We start from the raw sequence: 20,671 nt of genomic DNA, 5'->3' as shown, positions 1-20,671 counted from the left end.
ACGTGGAGAATAGAGTGCCTTATCAATGGTTAAAATTGTACCATTGGACAACATTATACGTGCCTTACTGTATCCTTCGATCAGGATGGATGGTCCTAAGAGGGTTGTTAGAGGTGCATTCTTAAGCTAGTGAAATAGATGCGTTCATGCAAAATGGTGTGCGTGGTTGCACTATCAGCCAGACAACTAACTTTCATACTAGTCATACCTAGAAATAAAAATTAATTTGAATCGGGCACATGCATAAAAGTTCTAAAACAAATATCCATTCAAAATAATTTAAGTATTCAAGGATGGCAATTAATAAAAATTTAATATCCAAAAAATAAATCACCAACAAATAATCCAAACATAAAGGAAAAGTGTGCAAATTAAACCAGAAAACAAGAGGGGGTTCAGCTGCTTAATGGAATTCAGCCCCATTGTTCCAACTTCAACTAAAAATTAGTTTATGTCTAGGATTCTAATCTTCCATAAGGGTGGTATCCTCCTAAAAGTCAGAAACCTCCATCTTGGTACTTTCCGATTCATCCACTTGCCCAAAGTTTGATTCAAACTTCTTACGACGAGAATGATATTTTGCAACAACCTTCTAGGGAGCTTGGTAAACACGGGGCCAATGGTCCTTTGAACCACAATGGTAACACCTGTTTGCATCTATGGTTTTAGGTGCTTAACCCTTATTCTTGAAGTTTGGGGCCATGAGAGTGAGGTTAGGGAGTTTCTGGGCTCGGTTTCCTCCTTTAGGTGGGCCTTGGCTCTGTTGACCTTGACGATGTGGTTCTGGCCGCCCCCTACTATGCTTATGTTGGCGTTTTGGGTGTTGGTTCGTGCTATAGTGTGCTTCAGGCACAGTAATCGTCCTAGTGGGTCGAGCTTGATGATTCTTCATTAACAACTGAATCTGTTTTTCAGCGAGAAGTAAAATAAAGATGAAATCTGAAAACTTAGTGAACTTCTGAGCCCTAGATTGTTACTGTAGGACAATATTGGTAGCAGAGAAGGTCGAATAGGTATTCTCTAGGAGATATTCTTCAGTCAAGTTCTCGTTACAAAATTTGAGAAGTGATCGATTCGACAAACTTCAGAATTATATTCATTCACAGACTTAAAGTCTTGGAAGCACGGATGCTGCCAATCATGTCTTGATTTAGGCAAGAAGAGGTCATTTTGGTGATTAAAATGATCAGCCAAAATGACCCAAAGTGCTTGTGGGTCTTCCTCAACAAGGTATCAGTTTGCAGTACATCATGAATGTGTCTTCGGATGAAGATCATGGCAGTGGCTTTCTCAGCTTTGCCAACCGGGTTGTTAGTCTCATCTTCAATGGCGAGATGTAAATTCTTTGCGGTGAAGTGGAGCTTCACATCTTAGACCCACTTGAGGTAGTTTTTTTTTTTTTTTTCCAGAGACCTCTAAAGTGGTGAAGTCATGTTTATTCAAATTTGACATGTTCCTATCACAAAATAAATAGACAAGATGTGGTTAGTGTAATGGAGAAAAAATCAATCCATTCACATGGGAGTAGAACATTTAGGTTCTAATAGACATGTATTGGTTTAAATTTTCATGAAAAAAACTTCGGGTTTTCATGGATGATGTTTTTAAAGAAAACTTCAGGTTTTCAAACAAGGCATATTTCTAGAAACTTCAAGTTTTGAAATAATTATGAACTTCAGGTTCATATGTTCCTACAGACAAACATAAATATATACAGAAATACGCAACAAGAAAATATGCAAATAGAACTTCAGGTCTTTATAATAATTGAATTAATTATTTGGACTTTGGGCCAAAATTAAAGTGCGGGTGAAAAATTATAAAACCCAAATTGTCTAAAAAAATAAACAATTAAAATCAGGGGCCCAAAATAATGAGCCAAAGCCCACGCGTGGGCTTATCAAATTTAGTACCATGGTCCAGGCCCAAAAGTTGGGCAAGGTTGGGCTCGGGCCTAACATGTAGGTATGCCCAGTATCACAAATAAGTGGGCTGCATGCACAAGCCCAAAATAGGGGCTTGTGATTTGGTGCGTGGGCTGGGATCTGGTACGGCATAGACACACATACACTAGCAAAGGCTGTGATTGTGTGTGACGCGTTGCATGAGAGAAACGACTAGAGCCCAGAAGGGCTTAACTGGTTCTCGAGCCGAGTTATCACCAAAGCCCAAAGGGCTGGTAATGCGGGTCAAGGCTTTAGGCACACATAAGCCCAATAAAAAGGTTTATGTGCATTATGGACCAAAAGGAATCTAAGGCCGTTATGGTTCGAGTTGGATCTTAAGGCCACCCCAACGGCACTAGGAATGGAGATCCGTCTGAGAGGGTCAATGGCGCTGCTTCAGGCAGCGTTCCACGATCAGTGCAAGCCTTGGTTCATCGGAGAACCAAGATTAGACGACAGAGGTTGAACCTCAACGTCGGGGTATGAGAACCAAAGAGATTTGAGTGAATTCTACGAAAAACTCACAAAATCCTTTTGGAATTTCGAAGATCGTTGGTGAAAACACAAATCACACGACAGCTAATTGTGTTTTCGTTGGAAAAGTCGACGGGGATGACCTTGGCTTTAGGCTGAGGATTTGGGATGGGAACGATGGTGCCTAAAACGCACTGTTTGCTTATAGGCTTGTAGCCTTGTAGTTCGTGCCTGGGCTTGCCAAGCCGATGCAAGTTGTTCGCATGGTGCTGGCGGCTTATACGGCGACGCGGCATGAAGCTGGTGATGCTAGGGTTTTACAAAGTTTTTTTAGATTAATTCAACATATAATTTAATGCATGAGCAGATATATGATGCAATTCATGGCAATATCAATTCACATAATTCAACTATTATGGATATAATGCTTACACAATTATGTAGAATCTAAAATTCGAAAAGTGTAAAGTTGGGTCATGCATTTTGGTGAATGTTCATGCTATCAGGGCTACACAAATATCGAGATAAAAACTGTTGTTTTGAAAGAACCTGATTGCGTGATGATATTGACAAATTGATTTGATGCAGAAAACTTCGACGTTAGATTCCTAAGCGCAGCGGTAGGAGCGTGCTGATAACATGTTATGACCCATATTTAACTAACAGGGAAAGAGGGGGCCGGCGGCATAGAGAAAAAATAGAGAGGGATGTGTTTGTAGGGTTATGTAGAGGATGCGTTATTCCCCTTGCATAGTGCCTTCATTTATAGTAATAAGGGAGGGAAGAAATCCTTCTCCTCCAAGGAATACAAGTCCTAATAAGGAAGAATAACTAGAATCAAATCTAATTAAGAATTTACACAATCACATTTAAATAAGAAGTTTATAACATTTATTGATTTTTAGGAACAATGTAGTTTTTCAATGAGACAAAATGTTAGAAGATCTCTCTCTCTCTTAATGTTAGGAGCATCTTTGGGGAAGATACTTAAGCCAAATATATTTGGATAGATTCACATTGGTATGTGAAAAGACGACAAAGACAAAATATTATAATTATATCTTTCTCGTAATGTTAGGAGAATCTTAGGGAAGATGCTTAAGCCATATATATATATATATATATATATATTTTTTTTTTTTAACGAATGATATTAATTTTATCTATACTAAGGGGGAAGGGAAGCGGGCTAAGTCTCACAATGAGCGAGCCATAATAATGTGATTCATATATTTACCTTTGAAAAGAGTCGAACCTTAGACCATAGTATTAAGTGGCATTTAAGTCATATACATATTTGGTTAGATTCACATTGGTGCGTAGAAGACTTTTATGACAATGAGACAAAATGTTAGAAGATATATCTATCTTAATGTTAGAAGCATCTTTGGGGAAGATGGTTGAGCCATATTTATTTAATTAGATTCACATTATGTAAAAGACGAGTGCATTAAGCCAGACATTACAATTTATAGTATAATGTTAATGCAAACGAAAAAATTCAAACAAGTCACACCATATGCTTTATTAAAGAATATTCTAGTATTGGGTATCTATCATACACATTAATTAGGACACCATGTTGGGTCATTAGTTATAGGATTGGATGGTGACGTGCCCCTATTTTTTGTTCTAACATATTACATTAAAGAGAAAAAAAAACAAGGATTGTAAACTAGGAGGGGTCATGATCACTGATGAGGTGGCTCATCGGGCAGCTGCACGGGGGCCTGTTGGGACGACTGTTGGGGAGGCTCTTCGAATGGCGGCACAATCTCGGGTGACATTGGTGGAATCGTAATGCCAGAAGCTGATAATCTCTGGGATACGACCATGAAGTATTGGCGGATTAATTCCTTTTGACGTGCTAGCTCCTCCTCCACATGCTGAAGTTGAGAGTTGGTCTTAGTCATTGCAGTAGAACTTGATGAATAACAAGACTTGACTTCCCGAACCTAACCCGCTCCAAGGCTGCGGATTTCCTTGTCCTTCATTCGGCCAACCCTGTCCATCAGCACTTGGAGAGACACTCTTGGATCGGGTGTTAGCTTCTCTACAGGCATGTCAGGATGCTGCTAGGAGAGAATGGCGAGGACCTTGTCATTCTTTTGTACCATTAGAGCCTAAAAAAAATACAAACAATATGAAGTTAGATCAATTGGAATTTAAACCATAATTAAAGCCTTTAAAAATAAAATACAAAGTTATGAAAGAATACTTACATAAATCCCTTCCACGACCTCGTTGCCATAGTCAGCATGGGTCTTCCCACACCCCACCCGCCCACCACACCACCCACCACCCACCGCGCCCCCCCCCCCCCCCGCCCGCGGGACCACCACCTCCAAGAACTGTTCCCCAGCATCCCATTCCTCGACCGGGTAAGAAAGGAGTTAGGAATATGAATGGTGCACGTATGCCTTTTGATCCCGGTTTCCCTTATTTGTTGCCGATTTTTTCTGTACATTAAAAAAATATTAGTTTAAATGAAGATAAAAAAAAAAAAACACAATACATATCAAATTAATATAAAATTAAACAAAAAATTATTACTCGGAACTTTGCATTCTCAAATTCAGTGCAAAGCGAGTGCCACTCGTGCACCCTCTCTAGGAAATCTTTGGAACGGTCCGCCCGTGCTGCCTCTATTGTTGGACAAAAGTCATAGTAGGTGGAGCTTGTACTTCCACTCCTTGGACCAATCGCTCCAGACCCAGTTGATGTAATCTTCACATGCTTTGTCCTCCTTATTCCAACTGAAATTGGTCTGCACATTTTCATTAATGAGAAAAAAAAAATGAACTACACATTTTTTTTATTTTTTATTTTAAAATGATCCTAATCGTTAGTTAGACTTACAGAAAGCTGAGAGCACATCGCGTCACGAACCTGTTGCTGATGGGAAATCCATGAATCAACGTTCATGGGGCATTTGCTCCGGATCAGGGCCCCGCAATCGTGGGTCAACAAACTGTTAACATGGGCACACGTTCGACATTAGTTGGGAGGTAGATAATTGGGATTGGGGCCTGGGTGGTTCGAGTGATCTGGTTTATCTTTAGGCCCTGACAAATGCCTTGGGTCTTCTTATTCCTTGGCCTGGTAATGGCTGTCTTTCTGCCTCATCTCCCTCCACGAGGGCTGATTTAGCCTCCACGCTGCCAGTTGTGGGTGATGTGATCGTGGTGGGGGGGGGGGGGGGGGGGGGGGGTTTGGTGGTGTGGAGGCGGTTAGTGGCAACATGTGCTATTGAGTCGTTTGGCAGATCGTGGAGCGGGGGGCAATGGGATAATGGAACTTGTCCCCACTGCCGACTTCGCAGTCGTGGCTTGGATCCCATTGGCCACCACACTAAAGGTCAACGGCTCACTATGAGCCGAATAGGAAGCAGAGCGGTAGTCGCTTGTGATCAATCGGGGAGCCATCCACTTTCACAAAATTAATTTACCAAATTAAAAAGCTAACAAACTAACAAATTAACGAACTTACAAATTAAGAACCATATCCATTGTTATAAAAATCTCGTCTAGGTGGTAGGCGGCTAGCCATTGCCCCAATTAATGCATTTGAAAATCAATAAATGACGCGTAGACCTCCTTAGGCATCCACTTAGCCCACCTAGGTGCCCGTTTGGACCCATCCGGGCACGTGCCTAGGTCGCGACTTAGACAAAAAATCGATAACTTCCATTTTGCATTTTATTTTTGTTCAATAAATTGTAAGAGACTTGTTGAATACTTGGATGAACACTCATTATATGCTTGTTCTCCATATTTTCAATATGTTATAATACTTTAATCTATATGTCATTTTAGTTTTCAATTCATATATTTCAATACATAATGTTTTTTAAGTCTAAATAGACACTTATTTATACGATACATAATAAATTTACTAAAATCCACATAGTCTGCCGAGGCACTAGGCCCCAGCCCACCATCTGACTAGTGCATAGCGTCTTTTAGAATCTTGCCCATATTTTCACAGATTCAACAAAACACATATCTTCACAATTTCACAATTTCTTCACATATTCAACAGATTAAAAATTCCACAATTTCATCATATATTCAATAGATTAAAAATATTTCACAAAACACATATCTTCACAAATTCAATAGATTAAAACCATCAACATCGTAGAATCAACAGATTAAAACCGTAGACATCATAGATTCAACAAATTAAAACCCTAACCTTATACATCACAGATTAACAATTTTACCAAATTAAAAAACCGCTAACTAACAAATTATAATCCAAATCTAGATTATTATTATTTTATAATATTCCAGCGTCAATTTCAGGAAACCTTCCAATCCATATTTTTATTATTTTATAATATTATTTGTTGAGCACTCTGATATTCAATTCTTTCAGTTTTTAATTTATGTCTAGAAGATCCTAAACTATTGAATCTATGATTGAATCCCGCGTTCGTCTTGTTGTATTCGTCGAGCTCGCCGCAACAACCATCAAACACACTGAATGCATCAAATGCATTATATGGATGACATCCGGGTTTCTTTCTCCACCACTTTCACTTCTCTTTCAGCTTTGATTCTTTGATTGGTTGAGCGACTGCTCATCGTTTCTGTTGTTGCATCGCCTCCGTGATCAGCCATGGGGATAGTCGGGATGGTGTTAAAGAAGAAGTCAAGCAATATGGATGTGATCGTATTACATGCTTCTCAGCGGTCTGTAATGATTATGGTTATGGGAAAGGAGAGACTGAGATTATAACATGGGCATGAAAATATGACTATAGGGTGGGTTTAGCTAGTGTCAAGTAGCGTTTTGTTTGGGGTGGGGGCGCTGGGGATTGGAAAGGCACTTGTAATATTGTATGATCTGATCAATAGTAACATAAATTTGGCAAGAATGCGTACTTATTCTGCAAAATTACATGCTTCTGGATGTTTTTTTTTTCTGTTCGGAAAAAGAAATACTTCATTAACACAAGACGCAAGCGGAACAAGCCACAATATATAATATGAGACTAAACACAAAATAGCAACAGTAGTTGCTACAAAACACAAATGAGCCGCAAACATGTAGCTCCAGTAAAACAAAAACCCTAGCCCTAAGACCCACGCATAACATTTACTTGCACGAGGAGAAGCCTTCGCAGCTGGCGCTAACCACGGGGTAGTGACTATCCACACAACCGGCAAGACGCGGGATTATTGAACCCTAATTTTCCAGGCATACCAGGTCTGCTCTCTTACAAGGCCTTCAAGGTAATGGGCAAACCACTGCTTAACCGTGGAATGTGTGACATCTTTTCCAGGCTAGGATCCCAATCATGAATTGTCCAGCTACACAATAAGGGGAAAGAATTTTAAGATTCATCAATATAAGATGTCCACACTCCCGTAGGTGAATTTTTACCGTTGCTCAAATGCGAGTTCCAAAACAAATGGTCATAAATTGCACATACATGCATGGGCGAATCACCTTAACATAGCTCATACAAGATAAGAAAAATAAAAAATGATGGCTCTGAAAACTCTCGCTCACCTGTATCCACTTACTACGCGGTGTAAAAAGATCATAATTGTCGCTTTGGCCATATTGGTTCCTAAGCATGACCTGGGTCCTGACCCAAATGGTATATAACTATATGGCTTTGGCATTTCCTGGAGAAAATTGACACAAACGATAAGTAACACATCTGTCAATGTCAATACCTTGGCAACAATCAAAAATGAAGTGTATGAAATTCCAGTTTCAACCATATTTAAATCCCTCTCATGCATATTTGAGTGGTTGAAATATTTTTGTGTATAAAAGAAGTTAAAAGAAAAATGAAGTGTTCGGGTAGAGAGACGGGTACATCAAATCTAGATGGGTCGAACTGCGTTGGGTTTGGAAACAGATCCGGATTCATGTGTATGCCAGTCACATCAATATTCACCCGCCACCCTTTCTTTATTTCAAAACCTGCAATTGCATAGTGATGAATTAAGATTAAACAAGTTTTTGTTAAGAGAAATATTGAAAAGGAACCTATCATCTATCCTCTCCGGGTTTCTCTATGAGACGGAAAGCATTTCCACTGTAGTGCTAGTTGTGGTAACTCACGGCTTCGAACATCTATAAACAGAAGAAATATTTGTCTGTGCCAGTCATATTTAACTTCTCTAGGTTAAGTTTATTGTAACATACCTTCTAAAGTGCAGTCACTGGTAGCTACGCGAGGAAACCACACAAGAACATTTGCCAACCTCAATGTCTCTTTCATAACCTGGAGAAAAACATACGGAGCACTAAGGATGTCAACGCGTTTGTATGCAAGATGTCTCCGCTATCAGTTTAATCTGGTGAAAAGTTGCATTAGTAAAGATCCTTTTTCTACGTTGAATTTAACAATCGAAAGTTTCGAGGATGTGGTGCGAACCTTGAGACAGTAGGGCATGTTTTTAATATCTTCATGTGTAGCTGAAGCTCCTTCTGGTCTAGCTCTGGCTATAGTCAACTGTTCCTCCTGTATATTCATATATTCTTTCTTATCTATCTCAACGATGCTGAAATTGCTACCACAATTTATATGATATGAAGATACACTCTGGAATTACTTACTCTGAGTCTGTCCAGGACTTCTCTGTTCTCGTCGAGAAACTTAAGGCTCCACATCATTGCAGCTGAAGTGGTGGTCTGCCCTGCAATTATCAATGTCAATAGGTTGTCCATAATCTCTGCGTCTGTCAGCTTTTCTTTGTCAGGGCATGTATCTCTTTCTATCATTGACTGCAGGAAGTCATCTGAATACTCCTTTCCACTTCTCCGCTCGGCGATCATGTCTTTAAAGACTTTCATAACACGTGCTCGTGCCTGCTTTGACAATTCTTTTAGTACACTCTTCAAGGTAAACTTTTTCTCTAGTCATATATTACAAAACACTCGGATAATGAGATGTAGTGAGATTTGTGAACTGTTATTTGAATGAGAGAGAGTTGATTTCCAGCCACATTTTTGGTCGACAATTTATATCATGTTAAGACCCCTAACTAAGCTTTAACAATGCGTTAGACGATGAACTCCAAAAACTTAAAACAGTGAATGAACTAACAAGGATGTACACGTCACGTACCTTCATGCCATTGTAATATCTAGTGCCCGGAATCATGACTGGAAAGGATATCATGGCATCTGAGACTAAGGCGCAGTCGTGCTCAAACATTCGCAGTATTTTATCATCTGTGACGCTCATTAGCAAAGTGCACATTGCGTCGGACGTTAGCTGCGCATCAGATAACATTCAGAGAGATCAGCTTCTTTTACCCTACTACTATATTCTATATATATATATATATGAAACTCTTGATTCTACAAGCATTCCAGAAGAATTTTCATACCTTCATACTCAAGGCAAGCACTGAAAATTTTTCCCCGCTTTCTTCTCTTGTTTTTAGCTCCTGGCACAGAATTTTATCAAACTTCTGAATGAACGTAGGTAAAGAACTCATGGAGAAAGGATCAGATAGAAGGCGCCTAATCCTTCTATGAGTCTCCTGAGCCACAACCAGCAAGCTATCGACTCCAACAGCATCTGACATTGGTTTCAAATACGCCTTGTCGAAGGTAGCAAAATCACTAGCAAAAATGGTTCTTGCACCCTCAGAACTTGGAACATAAACATGGATCTTGCCAAATAACCTCGTCTTAAACCAATCTCCATACCTGTAGTTTCACCGCGAAAGTCAATTCAACGTTCCATCAGTATGAAAATGATTAGATATACATACTCTAACAACCAAAAGAACTTTTTTTAGTCTATTCAAGTAGGTTCTAAAGTGCATCCATAATATTGCATCAACTACATAGGAGTGTAAGAAATAATTCATCTCAGTAATCAATAGTGTTACAAGTTAGGAGTTTAGGTGCACTAGCAACATAAAGCATCACCCTTGACAAGTTCCCCTTGAATGATTTTATTTTTATTTTTTCATAGTGTTGAAGGGTCAGCACAAAAGAAGAAAAATATAATTGGTAACATGGTCGATGGAGAAAACAGCTTGATCGTGTACCCTCACTACTTGCAGTTACTAAAGCCTCGTTTGATGTCAAGAATTGGATTGGATTGAATAATTCCTAAACGAATGATTTATTTAATATTTATTTTGGTTTAAGGAAACTTATCCCTTAGTAATCCATTTTCTACCTGCAATTTTGGAAACAATGTATGTAATTTTTGTTTCTTCAACATTTTTTACACAAAGTGAATTATCCTATCAAATTTAGTCCTAGACACCAAAGAAGTGCTAAGTGATCGATAAGTCCTACATTTACATTCCAATATAGCGATGGGGTGATAGAATAACTCACAACATTCGCCGGCGCCTGACAAAGTCATAGCATCCTTTTGCACTGTTACTTGTTGAAAGGAAAGAAAGGGTTTCGCCGAAAATGGGTAACCCTAACCCGCCGGGGATGCTACCTTTGGAACTGGTGACCCTTCCCCTAGCAATTTTTGGGACCAAAAGTACTGTTACAATAGAAAGCAGAGCAGCAATGAGAATATCACTATAGTTCTTCACGAAGAGGAGGAGCTCTTCCCTTGATGGATTCAGCATCTTTGAGAAAATTTCAAAAGTTGCCATGTTTTTCTTAATGAATCTAATCGGTTCCAATGGGGCCTTTTATAGAGAAATGCACAATGTAGTTTTTCAAACGAGACAAAATGTTAGAAAGGAATTTTTTTTTGTTTTAGTGTTAGGAGCATCTCTGGGGGGAAAAGTCTTTAGTTTATATATTTGATTAGATTTATATTGGCATGTAAAAGATGAGTGCATGAAGTCAAATGTTTCAATTCATCGTGTAGTTTTAATGTAGAGTAAGAAATGTAAACATCTTACACCAAGACAAAAAGTTTATAGTTACCTTATACATTAAATTAATAGAATAATATTGGTTATTTTATTAATTGATGACAGTGACCGGCCATTAATTAAGATTTTTTATCCGGAAATATAATAATCCAAAATTATAAAAATTAATATTCAAATTTGAGTATAGAAAAGAGAAAACATTGCTCTGTTTAGTATTAAAGGTTTAAGGATTCTTTTACCAAAAAAAAGGTTTATGGATTCAACTAATTTAAATATTGAGATCATCATCTATATTTTTATGTGCGGGTGGGTTTTTGATGTAGCACCGAATTAAAAAAAAAAAAAAAAAAAAAAAAAAAGAATGTTCAGGCATCTTGTTGATAGATAATAATGCTCCAAAATATTAATGAGAGATATCCATATGCTAAAAATTGTGTTTTTTATTTTATTTGATTTTTGGTTAACATTTTGCATAGATTGCATCCTTGCCAAGGTTTGTCAGCACTCGGCAGAGCATCAAACCCACCTTTCCCGTCGTCTTCTACTTTTCTTAATTTGTTTGCTTGGCCTTTAAATATTATTAGTGTCTTCTTTTATGTATAGAAATATAATTAGTGTCGAGTAGCAGTTCAAAATATGTGATTAGTGGCCGGAAAAAAGATACCCAACTGTGTGAGTAATTTTGATTTGGATAATACTTAGCATAAGCACTACGGTTGATGTTCTATTGTGAGTCTTCTCATCAACCTACTATGGTTGATGTCTTTTAACCATACAAATGCTTTAATAATATTTTGTGTTAGTTTTTACTGACTCTTTAACCTTCATGTAGCATTACTCCTTCTCTGGTTAACTAGCCAAGAAAATTTATATATATTGGAATTACACAGAGAATGCAAATGGACATTCGTAAAAAAATCACTGTAGTTCTTCACAAGGAAGAGGTACGATTCCATTGATGGAGTCAACATCTATAGCTTTTTAAAACTAAACTCTATTGATCAAGAAAAATATCAAAAGGTCCTATGATTGAGAATTACAATATGTAATGAACAGGCGAACAAAAGAATTACAAAACTAAGGCTGCTTCAATTATATTCGTGCAAATATAAGTGCGCCGAATCGGTACCAGATTGTATGAACACAAATACTCAAAAGAGATAAGTGTCTTGACTGTAAATACGGCACCAGATTGTATGAACACAAATACTCAAAAGAGATAAGTGTCTTGACTGTAAATATGGTTCGACCGTCAGAATGCCGAATTTGAAATGCCCTTGTGAATATCCAATCACAAAATGGGTTCGGCTTTTAATGTGGCAAACAATGTAACCTGGTAACACGTCACTTTACCGAGAAAATTAATGAGATGACCTCCCTCAACAAGAACTCAAAGACTCCTTGTTGGTAAAGACTTGGATAGATAATCAGCCAAGCTTGAAGTAGTGTTATTTATCCTCACTGGAAGAAGTTTCACGATCGACTGACTCTACGACTCCAGAGTTGTTTCTACAAACTGAGAGATGTCACCAATTGTCAACTACAGAGCTGTTTATACAAACTGAGAGATATGGTTGATGAAGTTAGGAAGGTCAATGTTTTCTCAAAGGTGAGAGGGTTTCGCATAAAGTAAGAAATTGCGCATGACAGATTTGTGTGTTGTGTTGAAGAGGATTTGAATGTCACAAATCCACTTCTATTTTTGTTGGAGTAGAGTCTTATCTGGATTATGCCCTCACAACACCAATTCGTTCTAATCTCTGTATAGAGCTCAACCACTCCTACTAGACTTAGGACTTTGAACCTACTCCTTTTCCAAATTTAATTCATTCTTGCCCTTAATCAGTTATGAACTTGATTCTCGGAATATTATGAATCTTATCAACATTCAGCTTGATCCTTAACAATTCTACTTAATTTAGGACTAGCCGAATCCAATCCCATTTTTCTCAAAGTCAGACACCAATTAGGATTCAGCTACTTTTCTTTGGTTCAACCTTAGTCTTAGGATAGTCCTAGGCGTCTTGGGTTTTCTATCTGGGTAGAACCCAAAGTCATACTCACTGTTTTAAAAATCCCTGCCTAGGCGGCTGACCACCGCCCCAATTAGTTCCTAGGCGTTTGGAAATTAAAAAAGTGTGCCTAGGCCCACCTAAGCGTATGCCTAGCTCGCCTAGGCAACCGCCTGACCTGCCTAAACCCCCCTAGGTCTAGACTTTCACTTAGATAGAAAATCAATAACTTTTATTTTACATTTTAATTTTTCAATAAGATGTAAGAGACTTATTAAATATTTAGACGAACACTCATTATATGATTGTTTTCCATGTTTTCAACATATATATATATATATATATATCTCATTTTATTTTGTAACTTATGTATACCAATATAATTATGTGTGTTTTTATGTAAAAATAGACACTTATTTATACAATATATAATAAATTTACGCAAATTCGCCTAGTCCACCTAGGCCCCCTTCTTGTCCCCGCCTAACTGCCTAAGCACTAGACCCCAGTCAGCTGCCCGATTAGCGCCTAGCGTCCTTTAGAATGATCCAATATTTTGGGCCCAAACAACATTAAATTAATAGAACAATATTGAGTCAGTTTATTAATTGAACATTAACCCTCCATTGGTTGACATTTTTTGCACGTAAATATATTAACTGAAATTATAAAAATTATTGTTCAAATTTGAGAATAGTACTGAGATCATCGTCTATATTTTTGTATGTCTGGGTGAGTTTGATGTAGCACCGAATTAAAAAAGAATGTTCAGGCATCTTGTTGACAGATAATAATGTTCAAAAATATTAACGGGAGCTATCCAAATGCTCAAAATTGTGTGTGTGTGGTTTTTTTTATTTTTATATTTTATATATTTCATTTTTAATTTGATTTTTGGTTTACATTTTGCATAGATTGCATCCTTACCAAGGTTTGTCGGCACTCGGCCGAGCATCAAACCCACACTTTTCCCGTCGTCTTCTAGTTTTCTTAATTAGTTTGCTTGGCCCTTAAATATTATTAGTGGCTGTTTTATGTATAGAAATATAATTAGTGTCGAGTGGCAGTTCAAGATATTTGAATAGTGGCGGAAAAAAGAAACCCGCAACTGTGTTGAGTAATTTTGATTTGGACAATACTTTAGCATAAGCACTACGGTTGATGTTCTATTGCGCATCTTCTTATCAACCTACTATTGTTGATGTCTTTTAACCATATAAAATGCTTTAATAATTTTTTGTGTTAGTTTTTACCGACTTTTTAACTTTCGTGGAGCGTTACTGCTTCTCTGGTTAACCAGCCAAGATATTACATATATATATATATATATATATATATATATATATATATATATATATATTGAAATTACACAGAGAATGCAAATGGACATTCATAAAATAATCATTGTAGTTCTTCACAAGGAAGATGTACGATTCCATTGATGGAGTCAACATCTATAGCTTTTTAAAACTAAATTCTACTGATCAAGAAAATATCAAAAGTTTCTATAGTTGAGAAGTGCATAATGAACAAGCAAACAAAAGAATTGCAAAACTAAGGATACTTTTGAAAACGAAGAAACATTACAAATTTGCCAAGATAGCTGCATAACTCCAATGAACTACATTGTGACTGACGTATTGATAAACGAATAACAAGCATCCTATTTATAATAAACTAAACTTTAATATCTAAACGAAAACCTAATACCAACGGGGTTGAGCCTAAATCTAAAACTTATTATTTTTCAACACTCCTCGTCAAACTTATGGTGGTATACAACATGAGTTTCCAACAAGCAGATGTGGATGCAGGCTTTGTTCGTTGGACAGACAAGCAGGCTTTGTTGCACACACAAGCAGACATGCAAGTTGGTTCCGTTATGCAGACAAACATACAGGCAGGCAAGCAGGCTTTGCAAAGCAGAAAGACAGTTAGGCAACGTTACAGACACATGCAGGCAGGCATCACTACTCGCATTGGCAGACAGACATACATGATCCGTTGTAGCATGTAGATTTTTAGATGACTGATGGCAGATAGATTCAAATAGGCATATTCAAATTCCAAGCAAACAGATGTTGGGAGTATGGACCTTGTCACTAAACAGAGGAGGTTCCTATATCCCAACTGCAGCAACAGACAAACAGACAATTCCAAAATTTTCGACAATAATCACTTGAGTGGCTACTAGTCCAACCAATCAAGTGATTGACAGGTAGGCAACAACAACTTCCATACACAGCCAACAATTGAAACCTTTGCGTGGGCCTTTAAAGCAACAAGTGATCCAACAAGCTCAAATAGGGCCAACAACTTTTTTTGCACTCCAACTTCTCACGGTCATTAAATCTTTTCTTTTAGGGTAAACTACATTTTACCACGTCAACTTTAGGTCACTGTTTGGGCCTAAAATAATATTTTGAGCCAAACATAGGTTCGGCTCAAAGCTTTTCCAAATATATTATGGGCTGCCTGGTGGTCCCGGGCTGTTCAGTAAAGATGGTCAAGTCTTATTGCAAGAAGGAGTAGTTTGGATGAGCGGATGGGTTGAAGAAGTCCCAATATGATAAGGGGTCCTAGTGCAATATGGATTTTCGATCGGTAATGAATACATCCTGAAAAGGGGGTGAGTTCAAAATCCTAGTAAGAGTAGGATTGGTCGAGATAAAGTAGGATCAGAATAAGAAGTCCTAATCAAAATGTGGTTTCGACTTGATCTTGAGGAGGATTGTTGCTATAAATAGAGAGAAGAGTGCATCATTCAGGCTCCCGAATTCAACACACAACTGCCCTGCGCAAACCTCTCAAACATCTTGAGATTTTTTATTTTCTTTTTTCCGCCGACAAATCTTCAGTTTGGATAAACAACACTGTGAAGGCAATCGGCGAACATTTTCAGTTTGGATAAACAACACTGTTGTCGTAGAATTAGCCGACCAAGGAGCACCTTCAGTTTAGATAAACAGCACTGCGCCGAAGCCAACCGATTACCTATCCAAGTCTCGATCGAGAAGGGTTTCCGAATCCTTGTTGGTAAAGGTCATCTTATTAGCCTTCTCGGCAAAGTAGGGTGTTACGAGTTACGACATTCGGCACATTGAACGCTGAGTGGTTTTATGATTGGATACTCACAAGTGAGTTTCAGAGTTCGGCATTTTGACGTCCGAACCACATTTACCATCAAGACATACATCTCCTTTGAGTACTTGTGTCCATATAGTCTGGTGTCGATTTGACGTGCTTATACTCTTACGAATATAATCACTATGACCGAATTCGGCGGCGACGATTCGTGAACTTTGCAGAACTAGCAGCCTTATCTTCAGGCTCGAGAACTCGAAGGCCGAGACTTGTTCCTTACTCGACCTCAATCACAAGATCAAGAAGTCAGCAACGCACTCAACACGTCAACAAATTTTACTCCTCAGCCGAGCTCGGCCTACAAGTTGGCACGCCCTACATCAACCGAAGGACGTGGTTAGCTCATTAGTTACTCGGCCTGCGCGCCACGTAGCCTTTGTAATTTTTAGGGTCAATAGTCACATAAAAAATTCATATCTTATCTTTCAAACCTTGCAATATCATACATTAACTTCGAATTCATTGTAATATCATACTTCCGTTTAAAAATCTTTCAATTTGTGTATTAACTGTTGACGTGGCAGGCACGGAACCCACTCCATCTCCTCTATTGTGCAAAAGAAGCGCGGCAGCGTAATAGACCTGGTTGGTGCAAATCAACAAAGGTGTGGCAAAAGATGGTGGGTGCAGCGGTGGGTTTGATGCCTATATGTCAGACGCGGCGGTGTGGTTGGTCAGATTGTGAGCAGGTAGCATGGTGGGATGCAAATGGTACGATGCAGACAGTCACATATGTAGACTTGGGTGAGGGTGCAGACGGGCTCGACTCTGTTGCAGATGTTTGAGCAGGTTTGATCTCTAGATTTTCTAATTTAAAACTAACAATGATAACTCCTTACCAAAATAAAAAACACTACAATTCTACGGATTCATACGAGAACAAACCAAACAATGCAAAATAGGACGATAGACAAACTGATACGTGACGAATGCAGGGTAAACTTAAATCCGAAAAACGACAAGCAGAAGACATGAATAAATTACACACTGACTAACTGATACAAATCCATAGCAAATTAAATCCCAAAGGATTGAACCTGCTCTGATACCAAGTTGAGAATCAGTGTACGCATAATGAATAGACGAAAAAACGGATTACAAAACTAAGAATATTATTGAAAATGGAGAAATATTACAAACTCGTGGAGACGGCTACATTAATCGAATGGTCTACATTGTGATTGACTTATTCACAAGTGAATAACAAACATTTTATTATAAACTAAATTCTAATTTCTAAACGAAAATCTAATTCTAACGGACTGGGTCTAAATCCTAAACTTATTATTTTGCAACACCTAGATTATTGTCAATTCATCTATCAGCCGGATGCAATGGTGCATGTTGTAGAGAATTGTTTTCAAATGAGTCAAAATGTTAAAGTTGTTTGTTTTAATGTTCATATGGAGCATCTTTGGGGAGAATGGATTAATTAGGCTAATATACTATTTGGTTAGAATCATATTAGTACGTAAAACACGAGTAAAAAGATAAGTAGCTGTTTCAAATTTGGTTTAGTATTAAGCTAAACATTTTAAGTTCTTTTTATAATTTTCTTGAAGAAAGTTCCGGTACCGGTATCTATCATGTACATAATTATATACCAATAGTATATGTGAAGACAAATTTAGAATGAGATTCCAATGGCATCGCAAAATAAGAGATTCTCATCTATAAAGACAAATAAGTTAAAATGTAAACAAGAAACAATAACCACGGAAGACCAAATGTTAGTTAGTGTATTAATTAAATTAAAACTTGGAGGTATGGTTGGAATAATTAACCTGTACTTTTGCAAAGTAGAATACTTTTTAAATGTTAATTGCCAAATACAATATGAAACGAATAAAAAATAATCATTTATATAGACGCCAGGACCATGTACTTATGTCAGAGTTCATCAAAGCAACCGGAGCTGTGCTCTTTTAGTCCAATAGCTCATTGCATGATTGCATCCTCTCAAACAATATATGTTATGTGTTAGGTTAAGTGATGTCACGCACGAAAGTATCGGACCTACTGGTTGATGTTTTGCCTAATAGTTTAAAGAATTCCCAGCCTCTCTCTCCCATTAAGCCCTCTCTTTCTCCTCTAATAGTTGAAACTGGTGTCCAATTGATTTTAAATTCAATGTTCACTATAAAATAACATAAGAATTGGAAAAATAATTTATGGTTTCTACTAGATTTTCTCATAATCACACTGCTAATTTTAGTATTTATTCCTTCTTCAGGGTAATGCATAAATGCACTCATTTTATTATAACATCCAACATTTCTAACATTTTGAGTACTTAGGAGTTCATTCAAGAAAGCCATTCGACATACTCTTCCCCTGACAAACAAAGGGTCACTAAAAATTTTGTACTTCTGTTTGAGGAACTCTTAAAGGCACCTTACAAACCATATTAGCTGGAGTGATTACTCTCTCTACCAATTAATGAAGAAACTCTTAGATTGGGTAAAAAAATAATACTTCATTGATATTGATGTATAACAATAGGAAGGTTATATATACAGAATCTAGGAAACTATTCTAGGAAAGTAATTATGAGCCTATAATCTTGCAAAATCAAATAGTTGACTTAGACTAATTAGGAATGTACAGCTTATTGACACTCTCCCTCAAGTTGGAGCATATATGTCGTCAATGCCCAACTTGCTAAGTGAGCTGTGAAATACTCTGCCTATGACTGATTTGGTGAGGACCTCTGCAAGTTGATCTTCGGATTTAACAAATGATACCTCATTGATCTTTGCCTCGAGCTTCTCCTTGATGAAATGTCCGTCAACTTCAACATGCTTGGTTCTATCATGTTGCACTGGATTATGTGCAATGTCTATTACGGCTTTGTTGTCACAATTCAATTGCATGGCATGTTTGGGTTTGAACCCCAATTCCCCCAACATATTCCTTATCCAGAGTAGCTCATATACTCCGTGTGACATACCTTGATATTCTGCTTCAGCACTTGATCTTGACATTACTTTTTGTTTTTTACTTTGCCAAGATACTAGATTTCCTCCCACAAAGGTAAAGTATCCAGATGTAGATTGCCTATCAATAACAGAGCTCGCCCAGTTTGCATCAGTGTGACCCTCAACATCTGGATGACCATATCGTGCGAACATCGCATCAATCCTCTTCCAGGAGATGACTTCAAGTATCTCAGAATTCGGTTTCCCGCATCCATCTAGCTTCCCTTGGGGCATGCATGAACTGACTCATCACACTTACGGCATAATCTATATCAGGTCTAGTGTGTCCTAGATAGATTAACTTACCTATGAGGTGTTGATATCTTTCTTTGTTGGTGGGTACTTGATCAGGATATTCACTAAGCTGATGATTCAACTTCACTGGCGTATCTGCTAGTCTGCTAGCTAACATTCTAATGTTAGTAAAAAATGTCAAGGATATATTTCCGTTGTGAGAGAAATATTTCAGAGCACCAAGATCTTTCATTTCAAACTCACTTGCCAAGTGGTGCTGCAATGCTGCCTTTTCCTCTGGGTCATTCCCGGTAACTACCATGTCACCAACATTTACAATAAGGGTAGTGACTTTACCTTTCTTATGTTTCAAGAAAAAAGTATGATCTGAGTTACTTTGCTTGTATCCAAAATCCTTCACTGATTTGCTGAACTTTCCAAACCATGATCTGGGTGACTACTTCAATCTATAAAGAGACTTTCTCAGTTTACACACCATGTTGCCAGTATTGGGCTCTAACTTGCATCCTGAAGGGGAATCCATATAGACTTCTTCTTCTAGGTCGCCGTGCATGAAGGAATTTTTGACATCAAACTGGTTTAATGGCCAGTTTTGGTTTGCTGCCAGAGAAAGAAGTACCCGAATTGTGTTTATCTTGGCTACAGGGGCAAATGTCTCACCATAGTCAATCCCATAAGTCTGAGCATAACCTTTCGCCACCAATCTTGCTTTGTATCATTCAATGGTGCCATCTACCTTGAACTTTACTATACATATCCATCTACAACCTACTGTTGTATTCCCTTTAAGAAGGATAGTCATCTCCCAAGTGGAATTCTTCTATAGGGCCTCAATTTCATCATTCATCGCTTGAGTCCACTTGGGATCTTTCAGAGCTTCATGCACATTACTTGGAATAGATACAGTGGATAATTGACATACAAATGATGCACATGACAGAGATAACCTATGTAGGTACACATGATTAGCAATAGGGTATTTAACTTTTGTTTTTGGGTCCGGGTCATACTGTTGTCTAGGAATCCCTCTA

General features: G+C 37.9%; 2 protein-coding genes across 2 annotated transcripts; both read right to left on the bottom strand.

Moving 5' to 3' along the window:
• Positions 1-7,359: 7,359 nt before the first annotated feature.
• Positions 7,360-10,310, bottom strand: LOC137739937 (abscisic acid 8'-hydroxylase 1-like). Its single transcript, XM_068480072.1, has 7 exons — positions 9,779-10,310; positions 9,003-9,663; positions 8,821-8,907; positions 8,589-8,667; positions 8,257-8,363; positions 7,941-8,059; positions 7,360-7,738 (listed from the first exon to the last, which is right to left on the bottom strand). Exons 2-7 carry the CDS (start codon positions 9,237-9,239, stop codon positions 7,645-7,647), a joined length of 723 nt encoding a protein of 240 aa, XP_068336173.1. The 5' UTR covers positions 9,240-9,663; positions 9,779-10,310; the 3' UTR covers positions 7,360-7,644.
• LOC137713312 (cytochrome P450 716A1-like) lies at positions 9,413-11,023 on the bottom strand. Its single transcript, XM_068452621.1, has 4 exons — positions 10,749-11,023; positions 9,779-10,103; positions 9,514-9,663; positions 9,413-9,430 (listed from the first exon to the last, which is right to left on the bottom strand). Exons 1-4 carry the CDS (start codon positions 11,021-11,023, stop codon positions 9,413-9,415), a joined length of 768 nt encoding a protein of 255 aa, XP_068308722.1.
• Positions 11,024-20,671: the final 9,648 nt, after the last annotated feature.

The sequence above is a fragment of the Pyrus communis genome, chromosome 1 (genome assembly GCF_963583255.1).
Source record: "Pyrus communis chromosome 1, drPyrComm1.1, whole genome shotgun sequence".
In the NCBI taxonomy this organism is placed as follows: Eukaryota; Viridiplantae; Streptophyta; class Magnoliopsida; order Rosales; family Rosaceae; genus Pyrus; species Pyrus communis.
This window is presented reverse-complemented; position numbering and strand designations above follow the sequence as displayed.